Raw genomic sequence first — 18766 nt, 5'->3', positions numbered from 1 at the left:
TATTGCATATACTTTTATTCCTTTTAGTCCCATCTTTAGACAGCAGCTAAAGTGCTTTGAAAAATGCAATTCTCAACATACTCTCCTACTTACAACTCATCGTAACACCATGTTACTCTTATAAGACAATACAAAACCTTTCATGTGGCCTATAATTAGGCCACGTATAGCATTAACTAAAGGAAACAGTTTGTCATGTTATTGTATGTTTCATGTGGCCTATAATTAGGCCACAGATAGCATTAACTAAAAGAAACAGTTTGTCATATTATGGTAATGTTTAGTGTTTGACCCAGAATTTTTATTTTATACCGAAATGTTATTATTCACATTAAGTCAAGTCAGAACAGATTTGATAAACTTCCACTTTTTACTTCCAGCTTCTACTATGGTCTCTCCCAGTAGTGTATAAGAAACATCTTACTTTTAGCATGTGGTTAAATCTAAAAGATGATGAGTAATAATTCTTTCCTTTTTCCTGACCTTTTCCAGGCTCAGTATAACACCTTCTATTCAAGGACAGCTGTGGGGCACTCACTTATGAAACATATGCAGACATGAGCAGCAAGAGATAGCTGACTTTTGGGTTTGCGTACTGGTCAGGAAAGTATTCAATACTGCTACTCCAGCCAGCCACTTGGGGTAGTATAGTAATCAGTTGTGTGGCCTGTGAAGTATAAAAAGCCAGTAGACTACTAGTTGGCAGAGTTGGTGAGAAATGTGGGAAGTTATAGATTATATGTGCGTGAAATATATTTGAGAAATACAAGTGAGGTGTCTTTTAGTACAGCACATAGAAAAAGTCTGAAGATTCTTGCTACAGTGGTTTTCCCCTTTATTGCATGGTAAAAGTCTACAACTATTTATTTCATTGCTAAGACTTTTATTTTGCATTAACCCCTTTTGATAGCAAAAAGAGATATAAAAAGGAAAGTGTACATTCGGTGGAAAACTAAATTCTAATTTTCTTTTTCTTAAGAAAACTCGATGTATATATAACTTGTTCAAAATACCTGTTAATATTTACCATCCACTGTGAGAGCTGTAAAGATGTCACTGAAAATCAGAATGGAAACTAGACAGAATACACAAATCTGATAGAGAAGCATTTATTTTCAAAGTTAGGTGTTATTTTACAAAAACTATCTGAAAATTACAATTTAACAGAGGCAACTGCAGAGGATGCATTGGCATATCACTCTGTGATGCTTGAATTTTCTTTTACACCTTTTAAATTCTTCTAAGTTAATTTCATTCATCTTTAATACTAAGTTTTCTTGTCTATATAAAAACAGAAACCATATCTCTTAATACTCTGTCAGCAGAAAAGTATCTCATAATTAAATAATGTCAGTGCCATCAAATACTTCAAATAGAAAGTTAGTGGAATCCAAGAAAAGCTTTTGAAAGCCATTTTAACATAGTTGAAACATCTGACATTACTGTAAATGCCATATCAATTAAGATTAAAAGTTCTTAACATAATTTTGTTTTATATTTATTATACATCAATATAATATACATAATACATGGTAAGAAAAGCATAACTTTTAACATAATTTTGTTGTAAACCAATTATACATCAATACAATATACATGATAATACATGGTAAGAAAAGCAATGTTTTGTGAAGATGAAGTATGAAGCAGAAGTGTTTTTGGAGTTAGGTGTAGTATACATGTAACAACTGTGTCCAAACATTTTATCAATCTAAATAAAAGTTGTAGTTGTTAAAATTTACAAATATTTCTCTATGTATACATTTAGAGTAACTGAACTATAAATTTTTGTAATAAAGCTAATGTGGAATATTTTTTTAAATAACTGAGTAGCCCATTATTGGCAGTCTTTCTTTACTGCTCATCAGTTGGATTTGAGCCATCAAATAACTACTTTTAAATTAACCTAATTGTTTTATAAATTGGTATTGAATTTATCTTAAAAACAAGTCTATAAATCACTACTTGCTACTAGTTCATGAACTGTTTGTGACTGGTTCACAAGACAAGGAGCTTGTACTAAAATGTAAATCTACTCCATCATTACACACACCATTTAAAGGAGCTAAGATATGTTTGCAGCAAGACTTTCTCAATGAAGAAAGGCATGCGTTTATTTCTGGCACAAGCTCCTTATCTTGGAGAGTTAAATAGCACTGCTCTACATTTAATTGTATTTTGTTCAAAATCAGGTGAAAATCTTTCAGTCAAAATATTCTGTGAATGTAGTGCCAAAACTGTAGTTTGGGTGCCATTCTTGAAAGATGACAATGTCAATGCAGTTTTTAACATTCCTTTAATTCTCCATTAAAACACATAAAGGGACTAAAAATGGCAAGTAAAAAAATCAGATTAACACTTACAACAAAACTAGGTCATGAAGTATCCCCACAAACCCCAAAGTGGAAACGAACTACTGACAACTACACTACCAGCATTTATGCCAGAGGAGGCAGTAAAAAGTGCTAAGGCATCTGATATACCTGGATAAGTCCAAAATAACCAACAGGTTGTTGAAAGCTTAGCAAGCAAATTTGACTACAGTAGCTAAAATTGGGAGAGGATGGCATACTCTAATTGTAGGTAAGTTTGAATGGTCCATGGTAAGAGCAGAAGGAGCTATAACAGTCTGGGCCCTAATATCTCTCTAAAGAGCTAGCCAGTCAAAGCTCCCCTCCAGTACAGAACTATACACTGAGGAAAAACTGCTGGAAATAGAATCCAAATTAAGCAATTCAGAGACAATAGAAACAAAGGAGAAAGATGTCCCCGATAAAATTGGGGAAGTGAACAGAACCAGGAAATCTCTGAAAGTAAGCTGCCATATTTTGAAATCTTACCCCTGAAAAAAAATTGTTCAGGGAAGAAGAGGATTTTTAATATATAAAATTTAAACATTATTCTAAGTCAAGCCTCCATTCTAAAAGGTTAAGAAATTGATTTTACATAAAAATAAGCAAAAGAATAAGATTAAGGTCAAAGTTCCTACAAAATTATTATAAAAACAAAGAGAGGCCGGGCGCGGTGGCTCAAGCCTGTAATCCCAGCACTTTGGGAGGCCGAGGCGGGTGGATCACAAGGTCAAGAGATTGAGACCATCCTGGTCAACATGGTGAAACCCCGTCTCTACTAATACAAAAAATTAGCTGGGCATGGTGGCGCGTGCCTGTAATCCCAGCTACTCAGGAGGCTGAGGCAGGAGAATTGCCTGAAACCAGGAGGCAGAGGTTGCAGTGAGCCGAGATCGTGCCATTGCACTCCAGCCTGGGTAGCAAGAGCGAAACTCCGTCTCAAAAAAAAAACAAAGAGAATAAGAAGTGGACTAATGCTGTTACAGGGAGTGAAGTCATACCCAAAATAAGTGCTTATAAAACAGATGAGAACTCTAACCTAGTATTTCAAAACTAGGTAAAAGTTGTTTTATAAAGGTATAATAAATAAAAGAATAATGTTAAGTTGGAATTAGAAAAACCTCAGAAATGAGATGCTCAAACTCAAAAAATAGAAATAAAAATATTTCAGAAATGAATACTGACTAAAACATAAGGAACACAAATAAATGGAAGAGGTAATGCCCTAGAAATAGAAACTAGAAAGGAGGAAATTTTTAAAACCAAAAAGAAATGAAGAGAGAAAAATAATTCAAGAGATGTATATATAGAATATAGGCAAAGAAGATCCAGCATAACATATAATAAGAGAGGACAGAAGAAAATCAAGGCAAAAGAACAGAATAAATATGAAAACAATAATTCAAGAAAACTTTTCTAGGATAAATAAAATCTGGAACTTTATATAAGGGGGAAAATTACGTTATTACTAGACTTTGACTTTGGCTTTCTGGCCAAAGAAATGAAGCTTCTTATACAAGATGCTCAAGGAAATTAAATGCGAGTCAAGGATTTTATATCCAGCCAAACTGATTTCAAGTATGAAAAGGACAGATAAATTCTCAAAAACACAGGAATTCAGAGACAGTTGTTCTCATTAGCCATTCCTTAAGAATCAACCAGAGAATGAAATCTTTCAACCAGAATGACAAGAGAGACAACAACGTAAGGATTGATGGTGAGCAATAATATTAGCAGATAGCAACACTTTATATAGATGTATAAATTGATGGATCTAGGTATTGGTTTGTCTGCTAATATCACATCACAATAAAGAGCAATGGCAAATAGAAATCATTTTAAATTATAGCACATGAATGCAGTCGCCAAAGTCCAGGCTGGACATTCTAGGACAAATGATCTGGTTTCTGCAACAAAGAAATTACAAGAGAGGGAAAAAACGCAAGAGGGAGGGAGAAAGAAAGGCAGAGGAGACCTATAGATTAAAATTAAAAGGCATTAAATTTTTTTAAAGCAAAGCTAATATTCACGCATACACTCTAGGGTGATGAGCTATGAACTGTACAGAAAAGAAAGACAGTGATTATGGTAAAAATCATAATAACAAGTTACTTTGAGATGAGAAGGAAGGAGTGATGATCTAGAGAGATTGCATTGTTTAGACCTTTGTGAAGAATTTTTCATGGTGCCCCTATTTTTAATGGGGATAAATGTATATTTTGTATAGTAATGAAATAACATTCACAATGTCTAAGATTTTATAATATTTAAATTTGGTGTAACTTCCAAAAGAAACATAAAACAGAATTTGTTCAAGGAGGATTTTATCTTATTAAAAAAAAGTACTAAAGAAAGGTACTTTGAATGAAGGTCAAAAGAAACAGTGAAAATAATCTGAAATATTTGCACATTTCAAAAATGTCTGCCATTTTGCAGAATTTGCTCTGAACTTACCATGTATCTCATCTATTGTTATTTCCCAAATTAAACATATTATGGCTTTTAGGGAAGTCAGTTAAAGGTGGCAACAACTCTAGATTTAAAGATGATTTTAGACAATAAGTTCATATTGAAAAATTCCATTAAAAAAAAATACAAGTAACAGTCTTAGAGACAAATAAGGTTAAGAAACTGATTAAAGTATAGGAAGTCCCAAGAATGATGTTTACAAATTATTAAGTTCAACCAATGTATGTAGCTTTAGTATATATGCTTGTTACTTTTAATTTTTAGAAATGTTTTTGCAACGTTTTTGAATAGAATAATTTTTTAGGTTCTACCAATATAATAGACCAGCTCTAGAGTGAGTCAGTAATTGTTTCCCAAAAAAGATACTGCTTATTTTTTAGCATCATCTTTTACTCTCAAAAGTAAGGCTTCCAGTGATTTGGCCCCTGCCTCTCATCTCTCACCACTCTTTCCCTTCCACCCTGCTCCAGCAACACTTACCTTTTTTTTTGGTTGCTAGAGTGGAGTTAGAATGTTACTTTTACACCTTTCTGGCTAACTCTGAATTCTGCTTCACATGCCAGCTTAAATATTACAATCAGGGAAACTGTTCCTGAATTTCCACACTAGAATAAAAATAAGTTATTGTGACAATGATCCCAATCATAACTAATAATTTGTGTGATTATGCATACTACCTGTTTTTGCTATTGGAATGTAAACTGTGCAAAGACAGAAACCATGCCTGCCTTGTTCACAGTTGTTTTAGCAGAGTGCCTAACATTGTAAGAACTTAAAGTTGAATGAATTGAGTGAATGCATTCATAAGAGAAGGAAGTAATCTAATATTTATTGATCCCCTATTTTTTGCCAGGTACTATAAAAAGAATTTTGCACTTAAATTTTATTATCAACATTGTGATTTAGGTAAAAATGTCCCCCTCCTTTACAAATGTTGAAAGCCTTAGATAGGTGGTGTAACTTGCCCAGGGTCGAAATTAGGACATTTGAAATAACTGTAATATTTTATTTTCTTAAGAAATCTCTTTCACAATCATGCTGCGTTTAGAAATATATATTAAAAAAAGAAATCTCTTTTGCCATCTTGTTTCCGTCACTCTTTCTTTTTGAAGTTATGGAAGTAAACTTGAAATGATCACAGAATGAATTTTTTATATTCATCTATAAATACTAAGAAATTTTAGTTTATTAAGTCTGTGTTATTGAGGATTAACTCATTGCAAACTAATGTATCCTTAATACATTTGAGTGTTTGCAAATCAGTTTTTAGAATTTGCAATCATAAACGGACTACATAAAATGATAAATTAATGTGAACTTTTTTTATTATCAGCATGTTATCAGGTGGTTCAGATGGTGTGATTGTACTTTATGACCTTGAGAACTCCAGCAGACAACCTTATTACACATGTAAAGCAGTGTGTTCCGTTGACAGGTATGTATTAAAAATGTTAAAATGTATGAATTTGTAAATAGTTCAGTATTTTCTGCATCTAATGCAAAACATGAAAGTAGAAGTTAAGTGAATGGGTCAAGCAAATTGTTCAAGTGACACATTTGCATGGTTATTCCTTGACACTTTCTTAAAAATAGTAACTGACATTTAGGTATAGTTTTTTAACATGTGACTTCCCCAAAACAATTTTGGTATCAAATTCGAAAAGGATTTTATTTTTTAAAAACTTTTGATTATATCCTTCATTTTCTATACCTAAATGGCACATCTCAGTAACTAAGAGTTTTCAGTACCTCTTAGTATAAGATTCATTTATAGTCCTTCAGCTAATTATAAACACAAATTATATTTTAAACTGATACTAATGGAAGAAAAGGTTTAGATATATGAAACATACTGGTATTCCCTCACCCAGGACACACATACACATATACCCACTCACCCCTCTCTTGTCTCTCTACTTATCAAAGATGCCTAACTTAAAAACATACTTCTATAATACTTGTCTTCTCTGACTATTCTCTACTGGCTTACCAATCTTGTGATAATTTTTTTAAGTCTAATAAAATGTTTTGTGACATAGTTTTTCCATTTTGGTCATTTAATCCTTTCTCATCACCTATATCCAATCTGATAATGAGCAGACCTTTGAATTAACAGGGAGAATGGGTGCTAAGAAAATGCTTTCAAGAGGGAAAACTTTGTAAACATTAACATCAACAGTTTTTACAGCTTTTCCTAAAGCATTAGAATAGATGCTATGAAATACTGGTGAAGAGATTTTTCTATTGTTTTTTGGCTCTGGTGCTTCACATTGGAAATACAGATTTGGGGAAATCAGTTAATCTCAGCTTCAGATTATTTTGTTTTAAAAATAAGTATACATGCCCTATGGTTCTTAAACATTTCAATGAGAATTAAATGAAATATTATCTTTTTAAAAGCATGTTGAAAACTAAAACCAAAGTGTAAGTGAAAAGCAATGTACTTACAGGAAAACTTAGTACAAAACAAGATATCTCCTCAAATACTCTGGAACTTAGAGTCTTAGGCCATTTATACTCTCTTCCCACCCTCAGTAACAAAAAAAGTCATGTTAATTAATTTAATTCATTTTTATCTTATTTTATCCCAGCTAACATTTTAACAATAAATTTATTTTGTTACATAGCAAAATAGTATTTTCATCTATTCCATGTGCTATATAATAGTCCATGAGGGACTGTGATTTGCTTATTTTGGCATGTGACATAAGTAAATGCCTAATGTGTCAATCTTGTCTTAATATGATTTTTATTCTTGGATTCAGACTCTATCTTTAAAAGTGTGACTTTGAATTTGAAAATGGACATCATAGTACGCATCTTTACAAAATCTGTTATAGCATTTTATACATCTGAAGAGTTTACAATCTTATTTAAAAATAATTTCAATAAAGACTATTATTAAGTTAATGTGGCTTAGACTATTTTTTGATACTTATTGTTAGTATACTTAATGTGTTTGTCCTTGAGCACTAAAAAGATTCCTTTCCTCTACCAAAATTCTTATTAAATGTAAATGAGAATAACAGAACATATAGTAACATAATAAGTAACATAATATAGTAACATAATAAAATATTTTATCCTATTTAAAAATTTAAACTTAAAATATAAATGAGCTTTTATTTGTGATCACTACATTAAAGATTTGTTTTATTTAAAACTAGTATCACTGGAACAATCTCTGTAGACGTCAGTGTTCTTAGGAGCAGAAAGAAATCAGTTCTGCTTATCTTAAGTGGAAATTTATTGGAAGAATATTTAATATTTCACATAATTGTCAGAAAGATGGGAGAATCAGTTTTAGAAAATGAACAGAAAACAAGAGAAGTCAGGATAGGTCACACCACAAGAAGATTAGGTTAGGTTTTGCCAAATGTCACCAACACAGACTCTCAACTTTGAATAATGGCTAACTCTCCCAGGAAAAGAGAAGGTCTAGAGTCCCTTGCTTTCTGTAACAAGAGGTAGAGCTCTTATTTTCAATAAAACGAAGGGGATTCCCCCCAAATAGGAAGAGTTTGAATGCTCACCAGCCAAGGAAAAAAGGCACATGTCCACTACAATCCACCCATTTGGCTGTCCAGCACGTATATATACCTTTCTTCCCATACTTACCCTTTTTAAAAAAAAAAATGTTCCAGGCTGAGTACGGTGGCTCACACCTGTAATCCCAGCACTTTGGGAGGCTGAGGTGGGCAGGTCTTGAGGTCAGGAGTTCAAGACCAGCCTTGCCAGCATAGTGAAACCCCATCTCTACTAAAAATGCAAAATTTAGCCAGGCATGGTGGCACATGCCTATCATCCCAGCTACTCGGGAGGCTGAGGCAGAACAATCACTTGAACCTGGAAGGCAGAGGTTGTGGTGAGCCAAGATCTTTCCACTGCACTCTGGCCTGGGCAACAGAGCGAGATTCCGCCTCAAAAAAAAAAAAAAAAAAAAAAAAAAAGTTCCAGCCTAACCTAATGCAAGTCTCCACTATACAGCCAAAAAGTGATCATCCTCTTCCGCAAAGGCTGATGATCCTAAGTTGAAAACTAAAACCACTGTGTAAGTGAAAAACAATGTACTTACAGGAAAACTTAGTGGAGTTTTCCATACCTGGCTCCATTTCAAGGTCATGTTCATTTTTCAATCGTTTAACTTATCCCATATCAGTATTATACAATTTGTGGACTCAATTATAGTTAGCCTATAAAAATAATAAAGGTAAGAGAGGAAAGAATGGGGAAATTATTAAAATATATAAATATTTACAGAGAAAAGAAGGAAATATGAGTAGGTGCTATAGTTCTTGTATTTTTACAGCTGTTTTGATGCCAGAGTTGGCACTTAAGACTTTCCTTCTTCATGTTCTCATTCCTTCAGATAGCACCACAACTCTTTAAGGTCCCAAATCTTCATCATAAGGAATCCAAAAGCAACATGATTGTATCTGCATAGGGTTACAGAAGGCTTCTGATAACTTTTGTTTTCTATGGGAAATTTCAAACAGATACAAGATTGGAGAATAGTATAATGACCTGTGTATCAGTCACTCAGCTTCACCAACCATCATAACCAATATTGTTTCATCTCTACCTCCTGCCTATCCACCCTCATAATTATTTTGAAGTAAATCTTGAACAATATGTAGTTTCATCCATAATTATTTATGTCTCTAAAAGATAAAGACTTTGTAAGCATAACTACAGTACCATTATCTTACATACACAAAAATTCTCTATTAAATATCCAGTCTGTGTTCAAATTTCCCTCTTTGTCTCATAAATCTCTCTTAACAGCCAGTTTGTTTGACCCAAGATTCAGTTAGGTAATACACTGATTCAGAGCATACTACATCCTTCAGGACAGCATACCACCCTCACAAGGTGGTGTATTGTAGCTGGCATCATAACTGAGTCTTCAACATGTTGTGTTTTTATGGAAGATGGGTTACATAAGATGTGAATTTCATGGGCCTCCACCAGTTACATTCTTTGGTCAGAGAGTAAGTTCCTTGATAAAAAGCAATATTGTGTGGAATACTATAGAGGTGTGTGAGGCATTCAACAATTCTAAGAATAGTAGTGCTAACAGAATGAGACTTGGGAAAAGCAAATCCAAAACCAAAACAGCTGTTTCTTCCATTAAGACCAAATCACTGCCCCTTCCAAGATGAAAGAAGTCCAGTATAGTTGGCTGGTCCTTTCAGGCTATATATAGTACAGAAACAGAGAATCTCCCACATTATGACCCTTAGTAGGAGGCACACCTCTACATCACATTATAGGAGCCTGAATCTAGAGATTCCTGGACGTTCTCTCTTGCCTTCTTCTACACAGCTAGGACACAGGCATGTGATTTCAGTTTGACCATTCATATCATCCTACCTGAGACTACTACTTGTTCTTAATACAGCACCAGTTTTGAAACTCACATACATCAGTTATCTGTAAATTTTGATCGTTGTTTTGTAGATATCATCCTGATGTTCACAAATACAGTGTGGAAACTGTACAGTGGTATCCTCATGACACCGGCATGTTCACATCAAGCTCATTTGATAAAACTCTGAAAGTATGGGATACAAATACATTACAAGTAAGTAAATTACAACATTTGCAAATTGCTGTGTAGGATGAAGGAGAATTTAATCCTAAATGATTTTAGTATGATTATTTGCTGAGATGTCATATATGTTAGATGTGAAAGCAGTATAGTAGTTAAGAAGAGCTAGACTGCTGGAGTTCATATCCTGGCTGTGCTGCTAACCAGCTGTATGACAATCGGCAGATGTCCAAACCTCTGTGTCTGTCTCATGTGTAAGTGGAAATAATGATTATAGAATGGTTGTGAGGATTAAATGAGCCAATATATGTAAAGTAGCTAGTACAGTACATAGCATATAGTAAATGCTCAAAAACTATTAGCTATTATTAGTATCCCTGTGTGAAAACTATGGTCTAGTAATCTAAAGTAGAAAATTGTATTTATCTTTGATTTATCTAAAAACTTGAAGGAAAAAGCTGTTAATACTGTAGCTTAGTAAAGGCAAGCAGTGGATAATAGTTTCTATGATATTTGGTCAAATTCACATTTCTAGTGCTAATCTTTTCTCTGACCTCTACTCTGATATTTCTGTACTTTTCTACAGTACCTCTATACTTAAATGTAGTGTCATCTCTTCAAACTTAACATGTTCCAAACTGAATGTGATCACACCTCATTAAATTTAGTCATAAAATCTTAGCAATTCTTTCTTCAAACTCTCTCATACCTCTCTTTTCTATTTCCCTTGCCTTTACTGCACAACTAGACTACTAAAATCTCTGCCTTGCTTTCCTTCTACATTTTCTGCACTAAGTTCTACCCCAGAGTTAATCTTACCATAAAGCAGTTTCATCATGTCGTTACCCAAACCCTCTAGGGATTCCCATTGTCTAAACTCAGCTTGGCATTCTAAGTTATCCGTAACTTCAGCCCTTGTTCCTTCAATCCTACTTTCTACCTGTCTTCAACACAAATGCTTTGCTGCAACTAAATTGATCATGTTTTGAAGCTGTAGTATTCCCTTTCCCTTGCAACTTTTCCCTTCTCTTAAGGTCACATCTTTTTTTACAGTTACTTTGAGCCAGGACTGAGGATGCCAGAGTCCGAGTTCCATTCTGCCACTTATGAGATTTGTTGCTGTAGATAAGTCATTTAATTTGTTAGCAAAGGTCTCTTCAGCTATAAAATTAAGGTGTCAGACTAGATGTTGTCTAAGGTCCCTTTTAGTTCTATCATGCAATTTAGTGATTTTAGCTTCTGGAGTGCATATTAACCGTTATTTTACTTTAACTTTATGACACTATTTTCTGTATTCTTATTTTAACATATTTTCATACTACCTTATAATATCATTTTTATACTTGTGTGTTTTATTTGTTGTCCTAGATTGTTACTTCCCCAAAGAAAGGACTACGTCTTATACATTACTAAATTTAGTATTATGTACAGTAACTGCTGAATAAATGCTTTAAGGATGACTAGCAATGTATGTAACTGGCCACATATTAATAAGTAATAAAATCACAAAGTATATTATGATTCTCATCAGCAAAACAAAACTGTGTTGTGTCTATAAATGCAAATTTAATACACTTCTAATAATTCAAACTAAGTAGATGTGTCTTTTTGACCTTGCTACATTAGAATAGACTTATCATTTCACATTTATCTGTATATTAAAGTATATTTATTTAAAATACATGTCATTGAAAATGAGACTATATTTTAACAATTAAATAAATGTCATGAGCTTTCACTTCTGCCTATAATGGAGTATCTTGTAGCCAAACCAGCACCTCCATTGAGAAAAGCTAGATAAAATATAAACAAACATCTAGTTGAGGGTTTTGGAAAGCTGCCAAGAAATCTAAGACTTGAGAATCAGATCCTAGAGAGAACACTTAGAGAAATACATTCACTTTCCACACACTCTTTTTCTCTTTGGGCATTTAACATTAATGTAGAGCAAGAGACTGAGAAGACAGGCATTAGATAGTTTCAAAGAGGCAGATAAATGAGTAGGACTTTAGTCAATTTCATAAAGCTGGAGAGACAGAAATTGAGCTGTGGAATGTTGGCTGCCAAGACAGCCAGAAATTAAAGGGTCAAGATCACAGAAAGAAGACAGATGCAGAGAAATAAGCCGAACATCTTGCATTGGTTTTTTCATTGAGGTATTTGCTGACCAAGCTATGCAAGGCCATACACTAAGAAACGAAGCAGAAAACATCTGAAAAACAGCAATTTTCCCCAGTCACGTGGTACTGGAGAGAAGAATTGCAGTGCAGTACTTGCTAAGTAGAAAGGAGCCTAGCAAAAAACCCAGGCTCTTAGAGCACCTAGAGGGATATACTCTAAGAATGGGTACAAATAGGAGGTAAATAGAGCCCAATTTTTCCTATGTAATTTCTAGTACTCAAATTATTATTCTAAACACTTAAAAAGGCTGGGTGTGGTGGCTCATGCCTGTAATCCCAGCACTTTGTGAGGCTGAGGGCAGGCGGATCACCTTAACTTGGGAGTTCGACCAGCCTGACCAACATGGAGAAACCTCATCTTCACTAAAAATACGAAAAATTAGCCGGGCATAGTGGCTCATGCCTGTAATCCCAGCTATTCGGGATGCTCAGGCAAGAGAATCGCTTGAACCCGGAAGGCTGTGGTGAGCCAAGATTGTGCCATTGCACTCCAGCCTGGGCAACAAGAGTGAGACTCCATCTCCAAAAAAAAAAAAAAACCCCCACTTTAAAAAGAGATAATACCAATCTTATGCAAATGCTTCAAGAGGGAAAAAAGGGACATTTGTAAACTTTTTTTATGGGGCCAGCATATCCTTAATCAGCATATCCTCAACACTTACAAGGGCATTACATGGAAAATATAGGCCAGTGTCTCTTAAATATAAATACAAAATTTCTAAATCAACTATTAATAAGTAGAATCTAGCAATATACAAAAAGAATAATATATCATGAGTAGACAGAAACAAAGTTGTTAACATCTAAAAATCAACTAGTGCAATTCATCATGTTAACAGAAAGAAGGGGAAAAACTACATAGTAGTCATCTCAATACATATAAAAATTTTTAAATAAAAGTCAATATCTTTTTCTTTTTTTTTTTTTTTAAGAGACAGAGTCTTGCTCTGTTGCCTAAGCTAGAGTGCAGTGGTGCAATCATAGCTCACTATAACTTCAGACTCTCCTGGGCTCCAGGGATCCTCCCAGCTCAGCCTCCCAAGCAGTGAAGGCTACAGATGTGCACCACGGTCTCCAGCTAATTTTTTAAACTTTTTGTAGAGACAGTATTTCTCTATGTTGCCCAGACGGGTCTAAAAATCTGGCCTCAAGCTATCCTCCCGCATTGGCCTCCAAAAGTGTTGGGATTACAAGCATGAGCCACTGTGCCCATCCTCCTTTTTTTTTTTCTGAGACAGAGTCTTGGTCTGTTGCCAGGCTGGAGTGTGCAGTGACGCAACGTGGGCTCACTGCAACCTCCGCCTCCCGGGTACAAGCAATTCTTCTCCCTCAGCCTTCCAAGTAGCTGGGACTACAGGTGTCTGCCACCACGCATGGCTAACTTTTTGTATTTTTGTAGAAACGGGGTTTCACCTTGTTGGCCAGGATGGTCTTGATCTCCTGACCTCATGATCCACCTGCCTTGGTCTCCCAAAGTGCTGGAATTACAGGCATAAGCCACTGTGCCTGGCACCACATTTTTAAAAATTCTCTGTATACCAGGAATACAAGAGAAATTCCTTAATTTGATAAAAAGTATTTTTTTTAAAAAAAAACTAAAGCAACCATTATAGTTGGTGGTAAAATGTTGAAAGCTTTCCCTTTGCGTTATCCCCATTATTTCCTCTGTTTAACATTGTACTAGATGTCCTAGTCAGTGCAATAAAGCAAATGAAGGAAACAAAAGATACAGGAAGTAGAGAGGAAGCATTTAAACTGTCATTTACAGAAGACGTGATTATGAACCTAGAAAACTCAATCTATAGCCAAATTATTAGAATTAATATAACTAAATTTAGCAAATTTGCTGGATTCAAGGTAAAAAATTTCTGAATTCCAGACACAAACAATTATAAAATGAAATTTCAAAACTAATATTGTTTACCATAGCATCAAAAATCATCATATACCTAGTAATAAATTTAATGAAAAATATATGAGACTATTCTGAATATACAGAGAACTTTTGAACATTATTGAGAGAAATTAAGACCTAAATGAGTGTGAGGTATTCCATGTTCAAGAATTAGAAGGTCAATGTGGTAAAGATCCCAGTTCTACCCAAAGTGATCTATAGAATCAATGCATTTCCTATCAGAATCTTAGAAGATTTCTTTTTTGAAAATTGACTAGCTAATTCTAATGTTCATATGGAAATGCAAAAGGGCAGGGTATTCTTGAAGAAGAGTGAAGTCATATGGAAATGCAAAAGGGCAGGGTATTCTTGAAGAAGAGTGAAGTTGGAGGACTTCACCCTCAGATATCAAGACTTACTAGTTAAGGCAATGTGATATTGGTGTAAGTAAAAAAGAAAAACACCACACGGTGGAACAGGATAGAGAATCAATAAATGTACCTGTTCATGACAATTATTTGATTTATGATAATGCATGTAACCCTTGAACAGTGTGGAGGTTAGGGAAGCTGACACCCTATCACAGTTTAAAATCTATGTATAATTTCTGATTCCCCCAAGAGGCTATTAACACTAATAGCCTAGTGTTAATTGGAAGCCTTCATGATTACATAAAGTTAATTAACATATACTTTGTATATGTATTATATACTGTATTATTTTATTATTTTTTTTTATTTTTCCAGACAGAGTCTCTCTCTGTCACCAGGCTGAAGTGCAGTGGCACTATCTCGGCTCACTGCAACCTTCGCTTCCTGGGTTCAAGCGATTCTCCTACCTCAGCCTCCCGAGTAGCTGGGACTACAGGTGCATACCACCACGCCCAGCTAATTTTCTTATATTTTTAGTAGAGATGGGGTTTCGCCCTGTTGGCCAACCTAGTCTTGAACTCCTGACCTCAGGTGATCCACCTGCATTGGCTCCCAAAGTGCTGAAATTGCAGGCATGAGCCACTGCGACCAGCCTATATACTGTATTCTTAAAATAAAGTAAGCTAGAGACAAGAAAATGTTATTAAGAAAATTGTGAGGAAGAGAAATATATTTACTACTCAGTCAGTGGAAGTGGATCGTCATAAAGATCTTTATCCTTATCATCTTCACATTGAGTAGACTGAGGAGAAGGAGCAGGAAGAAAAGGGGTTGGAGGAAGAGGGGGGCTGACCTTGCTGTCTAGGGTGGCAAAAGGTGGAAGAAGATTTGGAAGGAGGGGCAGGCACAGTTGGTATAACTATGGAAATACATTGTAATTTCTGTCTGTTCTGCTTTATTTCTCTAAAAATGTTTCTATTACAGTACTGATCCTTCTTCCACTATTTGCTTTAGTTTCAGTGCCCATATCTTCGAAGTGTCCATGTCATAAGAGTCCTTCGTGGCATTATATTATCCCAGAATTAAGGTACTTTTGTCTGCATTTAAAACCTGTTCAGGCAGATATCCTTTGTCCTCAATGATTTTCTTAATGGCATCTGGAAAATCATCTGCTGCCTCTTGGTGGGCAGAAGCTTCTTATCCTGTTACCTTGACTTTTTTAAAGCCAAACCTGTTTCCAAAATTAACAAACCATCCTTTTCTGGCATTAAGTTCTCCAGCTTTAGATCCTTCACCTTCATTTTGCTTTACATTATCATATAATGACTGTAATGACTTCTCTTTTAAAAAAAACCATACTAGAGTCTATATATAGATATGCCTTTTTTTTAACAATCCCACACCCACATAAAAGCTGATTTTCAATAAGAGGTCAAAGGTATTTCACAAAACGTGCACGATTTTCACACTGGTGGCATAGCTGCAGTGACAGCATCACAAATTTTCTTTTTTCACAAAAATTTCACAAAAAATTTCTTTTTCTTATTCTGTATTCATTTATCTTAAAATGGTAGGCAACCACAGCTGCAGATCTTAATCTATAGTACATGTCAAGCAATTCAGCTTCTTCTTGTAATATCATGACTTTTCTCTGCTTCTTGGGAGTACTTCCAGCATCACCAGTGACACTTTTTATAGGTTCCAAGCTGTACAATATATGAATTTTATCTTGAAAAAGCCATTATTAAAGAAAAAATCTATACAGGAATAACCCCCAAGTTCTCTAGCTTGGCAATTCAGTGAATTACATTGTTATTTACTAAGATAGGGAAGGGTGGGAGTGATTAGTTCAATTTTCGATTTGTCGAGTTTGAGGGATTTACAGGAAATCCAAATGGAGATAATCCAGGAATTGAGCTCTACATATCCAGAATTCAGGAGTGAGGTCTACACTGAATATACAGATTTGTGCTTCACTACATGTCGAGTATCCCTAATCCAACAGTTCAAAATTTGAAATTTTTTGAGTTGTAGATTTGAAATACTTATCCAATAAGTATAATGCAAACATTCCAAAACCAAAAAAAATCTGAAATCTGAAACATTTCTGGTCCCAGTTACTTTGGATAAGGGATACTTAACCTATAACATGCAACTGGCAATTGAAGAGATTGCATAGAACAAAACCCTGAGGGAGACAAAGATAAATAGGATAGAAAAAGGAAACCAAAGCCTGCTAAAAGTGATGAAAAGATGGAACCAAAGAGAGAAAGAGGAAAATCAGGAATATATGATACAATGGAAGCCAGTAAAAGAGACTGCTTTAAAGAAGATGGGAGTAATTAGCTGTGTTGAATGCTACTAACATATTAAATCAGATGAGGAGGTTATTGGTAATATTGGAATAGTAGTGTGTATTAAAGTAGTGAAATAAATAAGATTGCAATTAGTTGAGAAATACATGGGAGATAAGGAATTAGAGATAGCTAAAGTTTGGATTGAGGAGGAGGAAAGATTAGGGAGAATGTAGGGTGAAAAGGCTTTTTTTTTTTTTTTTTTGCCTTAGTGAGAGGGTGGTAAGATGAAAAAGACTTGAACTTTTAGTGCTGTTGGGAATGAGCCAGTGGGGACAGAGGTTATAGATACCCAGAAGATAATCTATAGGGTGAGATCTCTAACAGTGCTGAAGGGGATCTAAACACAAGTAGGAGAATTAACATTAAAAATGGGGAGGAATCTCGAGACCAGCCTGGCCAATGTGGTGAAAACCCATCTCTACTAAAAATACAAAAATTAGCTAGGCATGGTGGTGGGCACCTGTAGTCCCACCTACTCAGGAGGTTGAGGCAAGAGAATCGCTTGAACCCAGGAGGCAGAGGTTGCAGTGAGCCGAGATCACACCACTCCACTCCAGCCTGGGCAACAGCAAGAAAGACTCTGTCTTAAAAAAAAAAAAAAAAAAAGGTTAGGAATCATGATTTTATGATAACAGGAGTGAAGAAGGAAAAAGGATAAGTGGAAGCAAATGTGTTTGTAGATTTGTTGGTAAGCCATTAAGGGAATTCTGATTGAGTGCCTCCTATTTTCTCCTTGAAATGAAACATCAGATCACCTGTTGTGACTGAGTGGGATGTTTGTGGAGAAGATTTGAAATAGTTGCAGAATACTGCAGAGAAATATAGTGGGACTAGCAGTCATTACTGAAATTCAGAGGAAATGAATAATTTTTTATAGTGACACTGCCCTATTATAAGATTTTTTTTACCTGGGTAGAACAAGGGATTGGCCAAGTCTGGGCCCATGGGCAAGTCTGGTTCATGGCCTTTTTTTGTAAATAAAGTGGGTTTTGGCTACAGATATTGAAAGTGCCTTTGCAAAAATTTATCAGTGACAAAATTGTGGCAGTAGGGGAGATCTGATCTAGCCAACACCCCCTCTTACCTTTAGTCCTCAACTGCCTGAATTATTCCTGGACTTTGGCCAAGCTAACTTTGGGAGACAGTTAATACTCTATTTTTAAATTTTATTTATTTATTTTTGAGACAGAGTTGCTCTCTGTTGCCCAGGCTGTAGTGCAGTGGTGTGATCTCAGCTCACTGCAACCTCCACCTCCTGGATTCAAGCGATTCTCCTGCCTCAGCCTCCTGTATAGCTGGGATTACAGGCTCCCACCACCACGCTCAGCTAATTTTTGTATTTTTAATAGAGATGGAGTTTCACCATGTTGGCCAGGCTGGTCTCAAACTCCTGACCTCAAGTGATCCTCTTGCCTCAGCCTCTCAAAGTGCTGAGATGTGAGCCACTGCCCCCAGCCATTTTATAGTTTAAATGATAATAGTCCTTCCCCGAAACTCAACCACCTTTGTAAAGCTAATGAGAGTCCACCAGACTTGGAGGAGGAGAGGAGCCTGAATTCTGCTAAGGTGTAGATGTAGACCCAGCAGCTCACA

The 18766-nt window shown here is 35.2% G+C and overlaps 1 protein-coding gene across 5 annotated transcripts in view; it reads left to right on the top strand.

Annotated features, from left to right (window-relative positions):
* Window positions 1-18766, top strand: part of ERCC8 (ERCC excision repair 8, CSA ubiquitin ligase complex subunit) — a 72337-nt gene that overhangs the window by 20389 nt on the left and 33182 nt on the right. For 4 of the 5 annotated variants that reach the window (XM_012457260.2, XM_012457258.2, XM_012457261.3 and 1 more), the window contains 2 exons: window positions 6154-6255; window positions 10281-10404. In XM_012457260.2, coding sequence (XP_012312683.1) covers window positions 6154-6255; window positions 10281-10404 — 226 coding nt within the window. Of the gene's footprint in view, window positions 1-3235; window positions 4069-6153; window positions 6256-10280; window positions 10405-18766 lie in introns of those variants that run through there. The other variant, XM_012457262.3, reaches the window with a different exon arrangement.

Source organism: Aotus nancymaae, unplaced genomic scaffold (assembly GCF_030222135.1).
Source record: "Aotus nancymaae isolate 86718 unplaced genomic scaffold, 86718_ANA_hifiasm-v0.15.2.pri h1tg000014l, whole genome shotgun sequence".
NCBI classification, from domain to species: Eukaryota; Metazoa; Chordata; class Mammalia; order Primates; family Aotidae; genus Aotus; species Aotus nancymaae.
The sequence above is the reverse complement of the archived record's forward strand: the minus strand, read 5'-3'. Positions and strand labels throughout refer to the sequence as shown.